The 18695-nt window shown below is 48.8% G+C and overlaps 1 protein-coding gene across 3 annotated transcripts in view; it reads left to right on the top strand.

The window, feature by feature from the left end:
• Positions 1-18648, top strand: part of DAAM1 (dishevelled associated activator of morphogenesis 1) — a 193397-nt gene extending 174749 nt beyond the window's left edge. For all 3 annotated transcript variants that reach the window (XM_077323960.1, XM_077323963.1, XM_077323961.1), the window contains 9 exons: positions 196-280; positions 1569-1675; positions 2808-2896; positions 5215-5383; positions 7191-7298; positions 8106-8166; positions 10430-10561; positions 13213-13383; positions 13556-18648. In XM_077323960.1, coding sequence (XP_077180075.1) covers positions 196-280; positions 1569-1675; positions 2808-2896; positions 5215-5383; positions 7191-7298; positions 8106-8166; positions 10430-10561; positions 13213-13383; positions 13556-13765 — 1132 coding nt within the window. In that variant the 3' untranslated portion in view covers positions 13766-18648. The remainder of the gene's footprint in view (positions 1-195; positions 281-1568; positions 1676-2807; positions 2897-5214; positions 5384-7190; positions 7299-8105; positions 8167-10429; positions 10562-13212; positions 13384-13555) is intronic.
• The last annotated feature ends 47 nt before the right edge of the window (positions 18649-18695 follow it).

Below are 18695 nucleotides of genomic sequence, written 5' to 3'. Positions count from 1 at the left end.
ACGCCAGCAAATACGGTACCTCATGATGTTTTATGTAAACCGCTCAGAGCCGTATGGAAGGGCGGTATAAAAATCTAAACAAATAGATAATAAATATATAAATCAACTACAAATTAGGCAGCCACCAGAGTTGTTGTTTAAGACTTCTCTGAGCTGTGTCTTCGTGACATAACCCTCTTGGTGCCGCTTTTCCAGGCTGAAGCTATCAAATGACGAAATCAAACGTGCCATTTTGACGATGGATGAGCAAGAGGATTTGCCAAAAGACATGCTGGAGCAGGTGAGAAGGCCTAGGTTCAGATCCCTCCCTCCCCATGTCACAATGCATAATGGCTCACTTTGGGCCCATCACACACTCTCTGTCTAATCTACATTGAATTTTCCGCCTTCAGTGCCCAGTTTGCTTTCTGATAGCTTTCCCCTCTGGATTTTCTGAGAGTGCTTTTCTGCTGAGTTTCCTCTTGTTTCACTTCCAAGCCAAAGGTAATTCAAAAGCGTATACTTTCCCTTGGATCCACCGGACACCCTTTTGCTGTCCTTTGAAGGTCATTCCCCTAGGCACATCAAGATAGTTCTGCCCCCTCTGCACCTTCCTCCATCCTCCACCTTCTTCAGTGTACAAACGACATCTTCCCCTTTTAAATGTCATTGTTTTGACAAGCAACACGAGTCTAGTGATTTAAAGCATCGCTGGTCTCAGATGGCTGAATAAAATGGATTAAAATGATGGGGGTAATTTAATAGGAGGTGTACGAGGTTTGTATAACATCACCCCCACATAATGAAATTGACATAACCTAAGCTGGAATGGGAAATCTAAAGTTTTTGGAATCATTTTTTCCCTTTAATGCTTTAGTAAACAAAGTTTAGTAAACAAAGATTCTTTGTTAATGCTTTAGTAAACAAAATTTGGACACCTCCAGAAGCCTAGCGTTAAAATGGTGGCTGGGCCATGAGGACCTTCTGTGAACCACCTCACTTGAGCATTGCTTGGGATCGATCCATTTGGAGTAAAGGATGCAATCCACACAGGACGGGCTTTTAAAAACTGCCAAGATCACAAACCAGTGTGCAGGATCAAATTTGGGAATCACAAAGAGTTCTGCAGGTTCAAATCTGTTGATAGTTCCTGGCCCAAGGAAGGTGTGCCTGGTCTTGACCAGGGCCAGGACCTTCTCAGTCTTGGCCCCAACTTTATGGAATGAGGTCCCGGAAGTGCTTAGGCCCCTGCAGGAACTTGCCCAGTTCCACAGGGCCTGAAAGACCAAGGGCTCTTGCACCAGGGATTTGGTGGAGGCCAGAGCGATTAAGATCTTGGGCCTCTCCTCATTAGAGCAGGTACAGTTCCCCATTTAACTCCCCGAGGCATAGGTTGGGGGGGGGTCTGCTGAGATTTTGTTGTTGCTGCTGCTGCTGTTTTAAGGGATGGGTGGTTTATGTTTTTATTGTGGGGATATTACTTGTGAACTGCCACGAGACAGCAAGTCTGGGGGTGGCAGATGATAAATCAAATAATAAATAAATAAAAACATCCTTTTCTCCCCCCCCCCCACCCCCTTGCTTCGTAGCTCTTAAAATTTGTTCCCGAGAAAGCGGACATCGACCTCTTGGAGGAACACAAGCATGAGCTGGATCGGATGGCCAAGGCGGACAGGTTCCTCTTCGAAATGAGCAGGTAAGCTTTCCCTGTCTGGGGAATTCCACCCCACAAATTGGGATCAAGATTGCAGGGAGAAATATCAAATATCAAACCTCAGATATGCAGATGATACCACTCTAATGGCAGAAAGCGACGAGGAACTAAAGAGCCTGTTGATGCGGGCGAAGGAGGAGAGTGCAGAAATTGGCTTGAAACTCAACATCAAGAAAACAAAGATCATGGCATCTGGCCCTCTTAATTCCTGGCAAATAGATGGGGAAGAAATGGAGGTAGTGACAGATTTTATTTTCCTGGGCTCCAAGATCACTGCAGATGGGGACTGCAGCAAAGAAATTACAAGACGCTTGCTCCTGGGGAGGAAAGCTATGGCAAATCTAGACAGCATCCTAAAAAGCAGAGACATCACCCTGCCAACAAAAGTGCGTTTAGTCAAGGCTATGGTCTTCCCAGTTGCAATGTATGGCTGTGAAAGTTGGACCATAAGGAAGGCCGAGCGTCAAAGAATTGAGGCTTTTGAACTCTGGTGCTGGAGAAGACTCTTGCGAGTCCCTTGGACTGCAAGGCAAACAAACCGGTCAGTCCTAGAGGAGATCAGCCCTGACTGCTCCTTAGAAGGCCAGATCCTGAAGAAGAAACTCAAATACTTTGGCCACCTCATGAGAAGGAAGGACTCCCTGGAGAAGAGCCTAATGCTGGGAGCGATCGAGGGCAAAAGAAGAAGGGGACGACAGAGAATGAGGTGGCTGGATGGAGTCACTGAAGCAGTAGGTGCAAACTTAAATGGACTCCGGGGAATGGTAGGGGACAGGAAGGCCTGGAGGATCATTGTCCTTGGGGTCGCCATGGGTCGGACACGACTTCGCACCTAACAACAACAAGTATTATTGTTACAGTTATTTATATGTTATGGATTGTTTCATGGATTGTTTATATGTTTTATGTAAACCACCCTGAGCCTCCGGGGAGGGCAGTATATAAATATGATAAATAAATAAACAAACTCTCAGATGGAGTTCAGTTTGGTGGATTTCGATGGAGAGGCCAGCACAGTACGATGTTATTTCTGGGCCTCAACTGTAGGCTGAAGCTTCCTGTCAAAACTTTTCATTCGTCCTCAACTACCTGTTCTTCTCCCGCTTTCTTGAAGGATAAACCATTACCAGCAAAGGCTCCAGTCCCTGTATTTTAAAAAGAAGTTTGCCGAGCGGGTTGCGGAAGTCAAACCCAAAGTGGAAGGTAGGTTTTCTTCCGGCGTCCAAATTGCAAGCACTAAAGCCAAACTGAGATTCTCTCCCCCCCCCCCTTTCTCTCATTTCCTTTTTAAGGTTTTTAATAAGCAGAAAATCAGTCCTGGGCACAGTCCCAGGGGCATAAATGTATAATGAAAGCCCCTGTTACTAGACATGAAGAAGAATAATTGGTTTTTATACCCCGATTTTCGTACCTGGAGGAGTCTGAAAGCGGCTTACAATTGCCTTCCCTTTCCTCTCCCTACAACAGACACCCTGTGAGGGAGGTGAGGCTGAGGAGAGCCCTGAGATTACTGAAGAAGAAGAAGAATTGGTTCTTATATGCCGCTTTTCTCTACTTGAAGGAGTCTCAAAGTGGCTTACAATTTCCTTCCCTTTCCTCTCCCCACAATAGATGCCCTGTGAGGGACGTGGGGCTGAGAGAGCTCTGGAAGAACTGCTCTGTGAGGACAGCTCTAACAGGAATGTGACTGGCCCAAGGTCACCCAGCTGGCCACAAGTGGGGGAGCGGGAAATCAAACCTGGTACTCCAGATTAGGATTAGCTGCTCTGAACCACTATACCATGTTGGCAGTTGCAAAAGGCATAGATTTAGGGCCAATGCTATAGACCAGGCATGGCCAAATTGTGGCTCTCCAGATGTCCATGGAGTGCAATTTCCATGATCCCCTGCCCGCTGCTGACAGGGTCTCATGGGAATTGTAGTCCATAAACACCTGGAGAACTACAGTTTGGCCATGCCTGCTGTAGACCTTTGGTCATATGAACTTAATAATAAAGTACAGGAAAGGATTTAGGGACGAACTACCTAGAAGCATAGAGTTGGAAGGATCCTCCAGGGTCATCTAGTCCAACCCCCTGCACAATGCAAGAATTCCCAACTACCTGCTCACCCACAGTGACCCCAATTCCATGCCCAAGTGATCCCCTTCCCCACCAAAAATCTCCAGAATCCAGCCTGGCCTGGAGGGAATTCACCTGCCATCCCACAGTGGCGATCAGCAATTCCCTGGATGTGCCAGGAAGCACTCCAGTTAGGAAGTGGCAGATAATAAGCAGAATAAATAAACATTCGTCCCCATGCCCCACTGGTCCCCCTGGTCTTTCCCAGGGCCTGCAGCCTGGTCTTTTTAACAGCACAAGAAATTGCATCAATAAATTGCCCTTCAATAATGAATTGCATTGAGCCCACTGAGGGTGTGGAAGATCCAAGCCAGGTGGAGACTAGATAGCATCTCCCAGCAGGTGGTTTGCATAACAGCATCACAGTTGACTCACTGTGAAAAATAGAAGGAACGCTCCTCCAGGGCAGCAGGAATTTTAGCAGCCACACCCAAGTACCCCTCCTAGCTTTCAGTTGGGGAGGCTAATGTGTTACATTAGTCCAGCCTCTCTCAACTTTTTTTTTTACTGTTGAGAAATCCCGGAACTATTCCCCAGGCTTCAAGAAACCCCAGAAGTGGTGCGATCATGCAGAATATGGTTGGGAGGCACAGCTGTGTGCATGCCCACCTGGGGCCCCTCCCCTTCGCACTCCCTCCAGGCCCTTCCTTGGCCATTTGAGAGGGGGGCTGTCATCTTTAACAGCCCCGGGGGGGGGGGAGAGTCTTCTAGGCCTGGGGAGGAAAGCCGCGCCGCTGCCAGGGGGGGGGAAGGTGGCCCAAAAGGCTTCCTTCCCCCCTTTCTAGCTCCCATTGTATTTAAAAGTACAACGGGCTTTAAATCTAGTAACACAATAAATGTTTAATAAATTTTAAAAGTATATAAAATCAGTTAACACCCACTCATTCGGGAAACCCAGAGTCATCAAGAAACCCAAGGGTTTCACAAACCCCTGGATAAGAAAGCCTGCATTAACCCATTCTGTGCTATCTCCTCCCTCCCTCCCTCTCTCCCTCCCTCCCTCCCTCCCTCCCAGAATTCAAATTCTCCTTCCTTCCTTCCTTCCTTCCTTCCTTCCTTCCTTCCTTCCTTCCTTCCTTCCTTCCTTCCTTCCTTCCTTCCCTCCTTCCTTCCTTCTTCTATTCTGGACACTGTGCCTTTCACCTGCCTTCCTTTTATTCATCTTCCTCCCTCTCATTTTTTTTCTTTCTCTCTCCAGCTCGTTCTACTTTTTTCTTCTCTTTCCTGTGTTTCTCTCTCTTGCAATTTATGGCCCAGCAAGAACCGGTGTGCTGGCGCATAGCTTTGAGAGTTCGTTTTCAGCACAGAAACGGGTCATTGCAGCACCTTGTTAAACCCGTGCCTTTGACTGAGCCGTGTTTTCTTACTGCGCCTTATTCCTTCCTGCCCTGCCTGCAACAGCCATCCGCGCCGCTTCCAAGGAAGTCTTCCACAGCAAGAGCCTGAAGCAGCTCTTGGAGGTGGTGTTGGCCTTCGGCAACTACATGAACAAAGGCCAAAGGGGGAACGCGTACGGCTTCAAAATCTCGAGCCTGAACAAGATTGCGGACACGAAATCCAGCATCGACAAGTAAGCGGTTCCTCCCTTCGCAGACACTTGGTTTCTTCCAGGATGGACGGAGAGGCTTTTGCTTTCTGCTGGGGGTGGATTGCACCATACGGCTTGGAAAACTCACCCTACGGACTCCCTTCTTCCACATGAACCTGGCAGTCTGTTCTAGGGCTTTTCCGCATCCTCATTTGTATGTACATAGAATGATAGAGTTGGAAGGGACCTTCAGGGTCATCAAACCCCTGCGTAATGCATTCACAACTACCTGCCCACCACACTGACCCTAATTCCATGCCTAAATGATGTCCTCCCCCCCTAAAAAAAAAAACAAAACCCAGAATCCCTGGACAGTCTGTCCTGGAGGAAATTCCCCTCCCAACCCCAAGTGGCGATCGGCATTTCGGGGCATGCAAGAAAGAGCCACAGATGACCCATGGCGTCCCTTCCAACTCTGCTATTCTACAAGAGCCAAGCTCAGACACAATCCCTTGTGCCCACCCACTCCCAATCTACGTTCACAGAATCAGCATTTCTGTCAGACGGCCGTCTAGCACAGTGGTCCCCAACCCCCGGTCCGGGGACTGGGACTGGTTCGTGGATCAGTTGGTACCAGGCCGCAGCTCTTCCTCGTTCTCCTCCCCGGCTGCTGCCTCGGGGGCTGCCCTGCCACTCTGCCTTTGGCTCACCTTTGGTGCTCTCCAGCGGCCACCATGGCTGGGGCTCCCCCTCAGCGTGGCACTGCGCAGCTGCTAATGACAGCGCCCCCCAGTGGGTGGCAGGAAGTCAGGGGCACCGGCGGGAAAGCAAGTGAAGCAGGGGCTCAGGCGGCGGCGACGTCCCTCAGCAAAAGACTAGCCCCCCCCCCCCCCCGGGCCTCAGTAAAATTGTCAAGTGTTGACCGGTCCCCGGTGATAAAAAGGTTGGGGACCACTGATCTAGCATAAAAACCTCCAAAGAAGGAGAACCCACCACCTCCCGTTGAGGAACGTTTTTGGATTTTGCCAAAAGTGCCTGTTGCATCTCCAGACAGTTAGAACTACTCGAAGGAAGAACTTCTTCACCCAAAGAGTAACATGTAGTAGAATTCCCTGCTGCAAGAAGTGGGTGCGGCTATAAGCAGAAACAGCTTCAAGGGGGAAGGGGGTATTAGAAGAAGAAGAAGAAGAGTTGGTTCTTATATGCCGCTTTTCCCTACCCGAAGGAGGCTCAAAGTGGCTTCCAGTCGCCTTCCCATTCCTCTCCCCACAACAGACACCCTGTGAGGTGGGTGAGGGTGAGAGAGCCCTGAGAGAACTGAAGAAGAGTTGGTTCTTATATGCCGCATTTCTCTACCCGAAGGAGTCTCAAAGCGGCTTACAGTCGCCTTCCCTTTCCTCTCCCCACAACAGACACCCTGTGAGGTGGGTGAGGCTGAGAGAGCCCTGAGATTCCTGTTTGGTCAGAACAGCTTTATCAGTGCCGTGACTAGCCCAAGGTCACCCAGCTGGCTGCATGTGGGGGAGTGCAGAATCGAACCCGGCATGCCAGATTAGAAGTCCGCACTCCTCACCACTACACCAAACTGGCTCTTATCCATGAGGTCTAGAATGGAACTCTGGCAACCAGGGTTTACCATAGTCTTATCAGTGCAACCAGTCGCTTTCATGCACGGCAAATTTTGGAAACCAGTTCTTGTATTTGAAACTTTTACCTGTAAGTGGAAGCTCATTCTTCCTACTGAGATGCAAAACCAAAAAAAACCCAAACCAACTCTCTCTCCCCACCCCCCACCCCCAGTATTCCTTGCAGGATTATTAGCTGTGTAACAATCTCTGTCTCGTCCTAGGAACATTACCCTTTTGCACTATCTCATCACCATCGTCGAAAAGAAGTACCCCCAAGTGCTCAGCCTGCATGAAGAACTGAAGGATGTCCCTGAGGCCGCCAAAGTCCAGTAAGTTTTTTTCTTCCGATTGTACCCTGCCTTTCAGTTGAATCATAGAATCATAGATTTGGAAGGGACCTCCTGGGTCATCTAGTCCACCCCCCTGCACTATGCAGGACACTCATATCCCAATCGCTCATCCACTGTCCCCTGCCACCCCCTTGAGCCTTCACAGAGTCAGCCTCTCCGTCAGATGGCTCTCCAGCCTCTGTTTAAAAATCTCCAAAGGTGAAGAACCCACCACCTCCCGAGGAAGCCTGTTCCACTGAGAAACCACTCTAACTGTCAGGAACTTCTTCTGGATGTTTAGACGGAATTTAGAATCATCAAGTTGGAAGGGACCTCCTGGGTCATCTAGTCCAACCCCCTGCACTAAACAGGACATAGCAGGAAAACAATGAAAAAGGTATCAGGCTGGGCATTAGCCCTGTCTCCCTTTCATACACAGAATCTGCTAGAGTTGGGACCTCCAGGCTCATGTAGTCCAACCCACAGCTACCTGCCCACCCTGAAGAATGTCAAAAAGTTAAGAAAGGCTGTTTTATATGGAGACGCCAGAGGTTGAACCTATAAACATCTGCATGGCAAGCAGAAACTCTGCCATTGAACCGCAGCCCTTCACGGGCCTGCTTTCTGTGGTGGGTGCCCGCTTGCTGCCTCTGTGGTGCTGATCCAAAAGCAGTCCATGTGCCGCACGTGTCTTCCCACCCACCCCTACACCCATGGGAGAAACATGAGCGACTTCAGAACTGCGTTCCGGAAGTTTCCCGGGAGCAGCTTTGCAAACCTGACATCTTTCTCTTTCTTTTCTGGCAGCATGACGGAACTAGAAAAGGAAATTGGCAACTTACGGAGCGGGCTCAGAGCAGTGGAGACGGTAAGTGTGGCTCGTTGGCTTCGTGGTCTCCCGTTGTGATCAAAGAGAGCTTTTCTTGTTTCAAGCATCGAGCCTGAAGCGGCAGGAAGTGAAGCTTCCGCCCGGCTTCCGAGAGGCCGGCTGCTTGCTCTTTCCTGGGCAGCGTCTCGTTATTTCTTACTAGAGTTCTATAAAACTCCTGATTGCTGGAAGGGCTTCCCTTTGTGGAGTTTTGTGTACGCTGTGGCTTGTGGCGTTCTCCTTCTTAGGATCCGTGCAGGGGGCAGGGGTGTGCATTTGGCCTAAACTGAGACCAAAATGCCATTTGGGGCTGTATCATCAGGGGCATCACATCAAAATCACAAGATGTCATAGTCCCATTGTATACGGCACTGGTCAGACCACACCTGGAGTACTGTGTGCAGTTCTGGAGGCCTCACTTCAAGAAGGACGTAGATAAAATCGAAAGGGTACAGAGGAGAGCGACAAAGATGATCTGGGGCCAAGGGACCAAGCCCTATGAAGATAGGTTGAGGGACTTGGGAATGTTCAGCCTGGAGAAAAGGAGGTTGAGAGGGGACATGATAGCCCTCTTTAAGTATTTGAAAGGTTGTCACTTGGAGGAGGGCAGGATGCTGTTTCTGTTGGCTGCAGAGGAGAGAACACGGAGTAATGGGTTTAAACTTCAAGTGCAACGATATAGGCTAGATATCAGGAAAAAAAATTTCACAGTGAGAGTAGTTCAGCAGTGGAATAGGCTGCCTAAGGAGGTGGTGAGCTCCCCCTCACTGGCAGTCTTCAAGCAAAGGTTGGATACACACTTTTCTTGGATGCTTTAGGATGCTTAGGGCTGATCCTGCGTTGAGCAGGGGGTTGGACTAGATGGCCTGTATGGCCCCTTCCAACTCTATGATTCTGTGATTCAAAAACAAGACCAGAAATACATTTAAGCCCATGACAGTTCAAAGCATCTGGTAGACCCAAGCCAGAACACAGCTGAATTTTTCAACTTGTCTTCAGGGAAATGCAGCTGTACCGAAAATCAGCTGAGAACGCCGCACTTTTTGCCTATTTCCCCGGAGACGGCCAGTGGGGGCTTGCCACTGCCGGCCTCTGCAGAATCTTGCTTGGTTGTCTCACATCCGAGTACGGACCTGGCCTAGTTTCTGGGATTGGATGAGATTAGGTCATAGCTCGCTGCCTTCCCGTTCTGTGCAGCTGTACTAAGACATGATAATTATTGAGACGGGAAAGGGGACGTTTATACGGACCACTAGGATAGCACAAAATAACTCTTTAAAGGCCCCTTGTAATATCGGGTGGATGGTGGGACGTGCCCTCAAACTCGTGGTGACCCCGTAGAGCAGGGATGGCCAAAATGTGCCTCTCCAGAGGTCCGTGGACTACAATTCCCATGAGCCCCTTGGGCTCATGGGAATTGTAGCCCACGGACCTCTGGAGAGGCACACTTTGACCACCCCTGACATAGAATTTTCTAAGCAAGAGCCAATCAGAGATGGTTTGCCCTTGCCTGCCCCTGCGTAGCCCTGCTGGACTCCCATCCAAATATGACGCGGCTGAGTTTCTGGAATCTGGGGCGATCGGGCAAGCTCAGACCGTCCAGCTCAGGGCAGTGCCGTCTCGGTTTGCACGCAGATGCCCTCACCTCTTCCTGCCGCCGCATTTAAGCACAATTCGTCTAGCACGCCTTTGTCAATCTTGGCGGTAGTGAATGCTAATCAGAGTAAAAAGGTAAAGGTCAAGGTAATCCCTGTGCAAGCACCGAGTCATGTCTGACCCTTGGGGTGACGCCCTCCAGCGTTTTCATGGCAGACTCAATACGGGGTGGTTTGCCAGTGCCTTCCCCAGTCATGACCGTTTACCCCCCAGCAGCAAGCTGGGTACTCATTTTACCGACCTCGGAAGGAGGGAAGGCTGAGTCGACCTTGAGCCGGCTGCTGGGATCGAACTCCCAGCCTCATGGGCAGAGCTTCAGACAGCTGCCTTACCACTCTGCGCCACAAGAGGCTCTGCTAATCAGAGTACACCTGTATAATCCCTTAGGGACGGGTAATCTTGGGAAAGACCTACCTGGTCCACACGCTTGTGGCTAGTGGCAAGAGCTGGGCCCTGGGCCTTTACAAAAGAAACGGGCCCTGCCTTCTTGGGGGAAAAGCATGATGCGGGTCCTGAGGACTTCCTCCGCCACGGCCGGCACCTCGTATTCGGGCTCCCCTCAGTCCCTCCCTCCCTCCCTCATGGAAATAAACCCATTTCTCCCAAGGAGCTGGAATACCAGAAGGCTCAGCCGTCCCACCCGGGAGACAAATTCATTACTGTCGTCAGCCAGTTCATCACCTTGGCCAGCTTCGGCTTCTCGGACGTGGAGGATCTTCTGGCGGAGGCCAAAGAGCTGGTAAGAAGCCGGAAGTCGTCGGGGAAAGTCTCCCGGTCATTTCCTTCCTCTTCTAAGCCATGCCTGTGACTCTGATTGTGGCAGTGATCTACCTGGTGGGCGCTGGCCCACGGGGAAGTGCGCCTGGCCTCAACCAAGGCCAGGGCCTTTCCAGTCCTGGCCCCTACCTGGTGGAATGAGCTTCCAGAAAAGGTCACAGTTCCGCAGGGCAGGCAAGACGGAGCTCTTCCGCCAGGCGTTTGATTGAGGCCAAGGCAATCTTGGGTCTGCTGGGTCCCTCCTCTGCAGACCTTCCCTGAGCTTTGGGTCGAAGGGTCCATTGAGTCTGTTGGGGGCGGGACCAGGGTTTTTTACGGGAAGGTGAGAATTTTATTGTTTTTGTGTTTACAGTTGTAAATCGCTGCAAGCCAGCTGGACCGAGAGCAGTGGTCAATAAATATATCTTTAATAAATAAGTAAAAATAAATAAATAAATAAATGAGGCCCCTTTGACAGCTGGTGAAACTGAGGCTGAGAGAAGGCGGTTTACACAGACGGGTGCCTGGCTCTCCGTGAGATATCTCACAAGGTCAAAGTCTCTTAGGGAGGTGGTTTATGCAGAGATCGGGGCACCAGGCCGCTTAAAGAGTAAAAGCAGTTTTTATTCGAAAGAGAAACGACTATGCAAAGAAACAGAGAGATGAGACCTAACTACCTCGCTATCTAGTTGTCTGCAGTCATTCTTCTGATCCGCTGTTCTGGAGGCAAGCAGGGAGGAAGCGTGCTCAAAAAGCAGGAAGTCTGTTGAGCCAATCAAGACACTGGAGGGAGAGAATTGGAAAACCATCCAGAAGTTCTTATCCTAACTATGCTGAACACGCGTCTCTTCTGATACCCCCTGCAGGTTACCCTTTATATCCTGCTCAATCTCGCACAGGGTAGATTTTGCATATCCCTACAAGACACTCGTCTGCCTGGTCTCTAAATCTGGTCTTACCTGGTGCCAAAAACGGTCCACGAGGGTGGGATAAAAGCAGATAGTTTTAGGAAATCAGCTGACAGCTTTGGAAGCAGGGGGGGGGGCTGTTTGCCTTTTCACAGGAACTCGGGGTTATTTCCCAGGTATCCTCTTGGATTTTAGCCGGAATCCGGCTTGCATTTTTCCTCCCCTCTGCACACAGCTGTCTTTTTAACAACTTCCTGCTTTCAGAAATGCCATTTCTCCCCTTAGAAAATAGAAGGGGGGGGGGATTAGGAAGGATTTTTTTTAAAGGCCTCACTGCCCATTTGGTTCCAATACGGACACATGTGGCAGCAATAAATAACATACGAAGAGCAGGTCTTCAAAGAGAAGAGGAAAGTGCGAATTTCTCCCTATCCGGGCCTTCGGTGCGTTTTTTATGCCTTCTGGGCTGCAATATGGCGGTTTCATTAGTTTTTTTTTATGGCTCCTGAGTTAATAAAGGGCAGGGACAGGGCACTAAATAAGAAAGGCTGTTAAACAGAAGCGGAGGTGCGACTTCCGAGAGGAATTTTCAACATGCCGGCAGTGCCGGTTCGGCTTTGGGAAGGTCTTAGCCTGCAAGGTCTCTGCTTTGCTTGTTGTATAGTTAGAAAGCAGGCATCAGCGTATCTAGGCGATTTGGAACCCCCAGCTGCGGATATCTAAATCCACCGATTGGGGCCACGATGTGACTCTAAACAGATTTTCCTGCAGCCTTGAGGGCTCTCTACGGTTTGCAGAACTATCTGATATCTTTTAAAAATAAAAAAAAATCAGCGTGTTTAAGTTCCCTTCCCCCAAATAACAGTGTTATCTGTGCAAGCGCCTACCTTGCTGCCACAGAGCTGTTCTGGACCTGGGCTGATTCTGCACTTACTTTGTTTCTCCTGTTGTGGATCCTGCTGAATTCAGATCGATTTGAACTCGGGTCTTCCTCTATTCCCCCCCCCCCCCATTGAAACAGAAAAGTGTTCTGCACTCGATTGGGAAAGCTCAGAGCGGGAAGGGGAGCCAAGCGCAGCAGGAATCTCTTTCTTTTCTTGAACAAGGGAGGGAGGAGGAGAGGATTGGAGACAACAGAGGAGAGGGAAATAACAAGAGGCAAATTTCAGCTGGGAGAAGTTAGGGCTTCTGGAGCACAGTCACTTTAAGGGAAGCCTTACAAGCAGGAAGTCTTTGAACTGGCACCCTAGCCAGTCAGGGCTGCTTTGCTGCAAGGCACAGAGCAGTGAGTTAATTCGAAAAAAAAGCAAAGATATGCACACACTGATGCTGGCTTTTCAAATATCGAGGGTTATATCCACTTCCAGATATCTGGGGGGAAAGGTAGGTTCACTTTGGATCAATCATGTATGTTGCAGAAGGAAAATTTAAAGCGCCCGAAATCAAAGTGGAAATCGAATTCGGTCTAAATCTAGTACATCATCCTTTGAGCTGGTTTTTTGGAATCTGTCGTGGGGAGATCTTTTCAATGCGGGGTGTAGCCAGATGGTGTCAAGTTTTAGTGAAGAGTTGTGAGTCCCATAGTTGTTTGGGAAGGCCTCGGCCTCCCTGCCCTGTTGTTGACCCACCGCCTGGCCACCGTCTGAGGCAGGATGCTGGACTAGATGGACCACTGGTCTGATCTTCTTCCGTTCTCCTGTCCTTCACCTTGCTTTCCTTCTTCCAGTTCACCAAAGCCGTGAAGCATTTTGGGGAAGAACCAGGGAAAACGCAGCCCGACGAGTTCTTTGGGATTTTTGACCAGTTCCTTCAAGCTGTGACAGAAGCCAAACAAGAGAATGAAAACATGAGGAAGAGGAAGGAAGAAGAAGAGCGTCGGGCACGCATGGAGACACAGGTGCGTGTGTGTGTGTGTTGGGGGGGAGTGTGGAAATCCTACAGTATATTCCTTATACTATTTCTGTGTGTTCCTCTTGTTTTTGGATTTGAGGTGCCAGAGATCCACTAGTTTCGGCGGCCTTATGACTCCTTTCTAAGGCCCCTTTGTCCTTCTTCTCCTTCCCACCCAGCTCAAAGAGCAGCGCGAGCGGGAACGCAAGGCCCGGAAGGCAAAAGAGAACAGCGAGGAAGGCGGGGAGTTCGACGACCTCGTCTCCGCCCTGCGGTCCGGCGAAGTCTTTGACAAAGACCTTTCCAAACTGAAGCGCAACCGTAAGCGCATCACCAACCAGCTGGCCGACGGCAGCCGCGAGCGGCCCGTCACCAAGCTCAACTTCTGAGTTCCTTCCGGGCTGGGAGAGAACGAGCATCGGAGCAGAACGCCGTCGAGCAGCTGTGCGGAAACGGCCCTCGTTTGCCTGCCTCGCCGCTCGAGCGGACCGGCTCTTCCTCCGTTCTCATTTTTTGCGTGCGTGTGCTTGTGGGAGCGTGTGTGCGAGGGTGCCGGGAACCGTGTCTGGTGGGGCGGGCAGAGGGACGGGAACTGCGCCGGTTCGTGGAGGGGGGAGGGTGTCTCTCTGCACGAAGGAACACGCACAAGAACCCTGCTGCCTACGCCAGCATCCCCTTTCCTTTCCTTCACCCAAGGAGGTGTTTCCAAGTAGTAGCTTCTCCGCTGTCCAAGCACAAACTTTTAAGAAAGAGAAGGTCAAAAACCATTCCTGCTGGGAATTAGCAACGCTTCTAACGGGGGAAGCAGACAAGGTGATGGAAATCCCGTTTATGGTGTTCTAGAGCTGTGTTCCCTTCCCCCTTTTAACGGCCAGCATGCGTGGAGGAGTCTGACTCACATCACAGTTATGGCACCCTTATCTCCTCCCCGCAGATCCCCAACCCCCAAATTCCCTGGAATGATTGTTAAAACTGCATGGGAAGGGAGAGGAGGATCCGGCGTTTCAAACGCCCCAGTCCTGAGCTGAATCGGGACCTCGTGTTGCCGTCTAAAGGGAAGGAACGCTGGGAAAGCCTCTTACGCCGAAGTCCCGGCGTCTTCTCTGGTTTGAATCTTGCAAATCTGCAAAAGGGATTGGGAGTGGGGGGGAGAGTAGGGAAATTTAAAGAGGGTAGGGTAGGAGAAAAAAGAAAACCGTATGTATGAGCCTTGGTCGGGAGAAGCCGAGAGAGCGCTGTTCCAATTGCAGCTGCGGGGCGGCTTCAAGTCCGTTAGAAACGCCTTCCTCGTGGCCGGTAAGAATCGAAGTAATTATTTTCTGTTGTTCAAAACTTGAATTTTAACCCCCCTTCCCCCTGGTGACTGTGCAGGCTGCCCCATTCTCTGTAACCCCCACCCACCCCCACCCATCTCGACGGATTGCCTTTTCTGTCGTCGGATTCGAACGAGGCGCATCTCTCTTCCAGAATCCTCATATGCCTGCTGACAAAAAACTGACCTGGAAGACGTTCTTCTTGCTGTGATGGGACATCTCTGAGCGTTTGCTCATTGTCTGGCCTGAGTTGGGGACGGGCGTTTTGTGCTTTTTTTTTTAATTATAAGGCAAAGAGCTCCATGTTTTAAGATCTGTTTCCCATCCTTAGGACAAACGGCATTCTCTATAAATTGATTCTGTATCTGGGCCGCTTCTGTCGCCCTTTTTCCCTGAGGCCAGCCGGCTCCCGGAGACACCGGTGGCACGATCCAGAAGGTCCTTCCTCATCCATTCGAGACGTGGCTACAGGGGCATGCCAGTGTTTTAAGTCTGCATTGGCAATGCACCCTGTGTTTACTTCTCTTCAGAGAGACTGACTTGTTAAAGAAGGAGTTGTCAAACTGCGGCCCTCCAGATGTCCATGGACTACAGTTCCCATGAGGCTCATGGGAATTGTAGTCCATGGTCATCTGGAGGGCCACAGTTTGACTACCTCTGTGTTAAAGTCACTATAGTGTATGGGGCAGGGGGGACTGCTCCAAAATGGTTCTTAAGAGGACCCCAGCATAGTGGGCGTGTCCTCTGATGTGGCTCGCTCCCCGATGAACCACAGTGCTACGGACCGCTGGAGGGGAGGGGTTGGCACATGGGATCATCCTGGGATCTTGAAAGAGTCCCGGATTCCCAGATCTTGAAAGAGTTCCGGAGTCCTCCTGGGATCTTGAAGGAAAAGAAGCTCAGAGGCTGGTTCCTTGCAAAAGGGAGCTTTGAAAAGAGGGCCAGCTTCAGTTGACGTTTTTGAGGACTTTAATTTATCATGTGAAAGTAGCAGAGACAACAACAACAAAAAGGCCAAAACACTTTTTATTGTTTTGTTTTGTTTTGTTTGTTTCTTGAGTGGGGGGGGGACGTGTTTCGCTGTTCATATTTTGTCTTGCAAGTCTGTGAGCAGAACTACCTGTAAAAGATGTCGATCCAAAATTCTACTAAGCCCAGATTACTCAGGGAGTAATTAATAATTTAAAAAATAGTAATACAAAAAAATTAATAATTGGGAACCTTTTTTTTTAATGCCAATACTACAGCACGGCTTGATATTCTTAAATTATAGAGAATATAGACTGTTACTTTTGTTTGTTTTGCTTTTATTTATTTGTGGGTTTTCTCTTTAAGTGATTTTTTTTTATATTACCAACATTGTGATCTGAGATGTGATGGGGATACTGTGTGTATGTGTGTGTGTTTTCCTTTCCTGTGGAGGTTTTAAGTTGATCCCTGTTGCACTAGTGGTTTTTTTTGAAATCTGCTCGTCTTGTAAAGGATATTGACTGGCAAGGTCTTTAGATGATCTTTTTCCGCTCATGTACCAAACGGCAAAACATGCAGTTTTCTATAAAGGTGTGTACAGGATACAATTCTTGGCACAGGGCTTTACCGATCCCGGTGCAGCGTGAAAACTGTGAAAATCACTTTGTAGAGAGCTGTCAATGGCTTTTCCGCATTCCCGTTTCCCTCACTTCTAAGTTCCTGTTTCTTTGGAGGGTTTTTTCTGTTCTGCTTGTGTTTTGGCTCCCTCTAATGGTCAGTTCAATAACACACAGGTTTATGCCTGGAATAAAAAGCAGCAACTAAAATCTGCAGGGAGGAATGCTGGGTACAAACTGGTGTGATATTGAATTGGCCACTGGAGGGAGCTGAACATGTGCTGAACAGGGGGAAAAACTGTGATGAAACAGGAATTTACAAGCAAGGAAAATCAGGATGTGGAAAAGCCCAAAGAGAGATTGTGCATATAAGTGTGTGTGTTTCTTTTTTTTACAACTTTAGCTTCTCTTCAACTTTTGGATGTTCCACATGTGCAGATGACTCTTCAAATAGCTTGCAAAGCAGTAAGAATGCAAAAGCCGATTCTCCGAACCGCTGTGAACCTTACCTAACGTACAAAGACAGCACTTTTGCGATAAAAGTTGGAAACGTTGTCGATCGGTAACTTCTTTAACTAAAGTGCCTCTATTTTAAAAATGTTTGATTATTATTTATAGCTGGAAGAAATTTGGTCGGATTACAATTCAAGGGACTGGCTTTTTTTTTTCTTTCTTTCTGAAAACTAGTTTGGACGATCCAATAACTGGCATTTAACGGTTTGGAGATATTTTTTTTTAAAAAAACGGCAAAGCAAAAGCATGTTTTGGATTTGGAAACTAGAATAATGACAGAAGAACGGGTGTTCATCTCTCAGGAGTGGTCAGGGGACATTTCCTGCCGCGTACCTCAAGAGGCATAGGGTGGCATGCACACACCGGCCATTTCTGACGCACAACCGCATCAGTAGAATGTGTCCTGGAAGAAGGCGGGTCCCTTGTTCTTCCAAGACAATCCCACCCTTACTTGTTCCCCTGGAACCTGTTTACAAGGGCCACATGACCCAGCAAGGTATATGGTACCACCTTGCATTCTTCCAGGTGGAGATAGAGACTGCTGGACCTGTATTTCTGATCTCCTGAGGGTGCCATCCAGAATCGCACTCAGTTCAGGCAGATTATTTTTACCGCAACAAACAGAGCTTTGTGTGGTTTGGAACGGGTTTCCTCCTCCCCCTACCCCACGTGCAAGATTACTTCTTGCAGCGAAGGTCATGGAAATCCATGGCCTTGTGGGAAAACCGAACCACGCAATCCCTCTCCACGGAGGGGGGGACGTGGTCTCGGTGTTGAAATTGACAAGCCTTAATTGTACAGCTGGGGAGTAGCAGAGGAGGTTTCAGAACACCACCCTCCCACAGTCATTCTAACTGTACCATTGCAAACGAAGAAACAGGAGGTAATTCTGTTCAGATAACGGCGGTGAACTCGAGAAAAACACTTAAATCACAGTCCTGCCCAGTCCGACACACGGAAAGGCAAACGCATATTATAAATATTAAACGCTAAAAGAGGCCATGTGTGAATCAAGTCATTGGCTTTTTGAGGGGCAGAGGTCAACTCTCTTCCCTTCAGAATCAGCTTGACAGCAATCCCAAGGTTATGGCTTGCAGTGCATTCCAGTCCATAAGCCTGAGACATCACCATAGCATGTCGCAGAAGCTTTATCCAAAAAGCCTTCTGGTGCTTCAATGCATTAAGAACCAACCTGTACGGCACTGGGTTCGCGCTGTACAAAAAAAGAGGAAAAGTATTAAAAGTGTTAACAGGTGTGGTTACTTCAGTTTTGCAGCTGGTGGGGTCACAGCAGTCTCCCGGAGATGTCGGGGAATTCCAGCTGCACAGATGTTGAAATTGGGGAGCCAGGTGTCGGGTTTTCGCCTTTTTTTCTTTCTTTTCTTTCTCTTCCAGGACTATTCTTACTTTACAGCAGATCTTGTTTATCAGGCTACTCCTGCCCTTTCTTTTTGTGTTCTTCCTTTAAACGGGGTGGGGTGGGGTGGGAATGCGTGCAGGTAAATACCATGTGCCATTTCTCGCAAACTACATTTAGACTGGTGCTGAGTCAAAGTAGCCACTCTTTTTTTAACAAAACAAAAAAAAATCCCCTCTCTCTTCGTCTCTCCTGGGTGTGTAATTTCGAAGAATTTTTTTTAAAAATTCATGCCAAAAGAAAAAGGAAAAAAAAAAATAAAGACACGTGATAGTTTGTAAACTGAAGTAGACTAATGTAGCTTTGTGGTAGCAAAGAGTTAAGTGGTTTCTTAGGTGCAAGGATGTTTTTAGCTAGCAAGACATGCTGTGTATGTGATGAGGCTGTACATTTTTTTTAAAAAAACGAAAGATGGCAATATGCAATAAAGTGTGTAAATAATACAGACGCATGCATGGTCTTATTGGATTGTGGCAAATATGACTTTTAA

Source organism: Paroedura picta, chromosome 2, assembly GCF_049243985.1.
Source record: "Paroedura picta isolate Pp20150507F chromosome 2, Ppicta_v3.0, whole genome shotgun sequence".
NCBI lineage: Eukaryota > Metazoa > Chordata > Lepidosauria > Squamata > Gekkonidae > Paroedura > Paroedura picta.
This window is presented reverse-complemented; position numbering and strand designations above follow the sequence as displayed.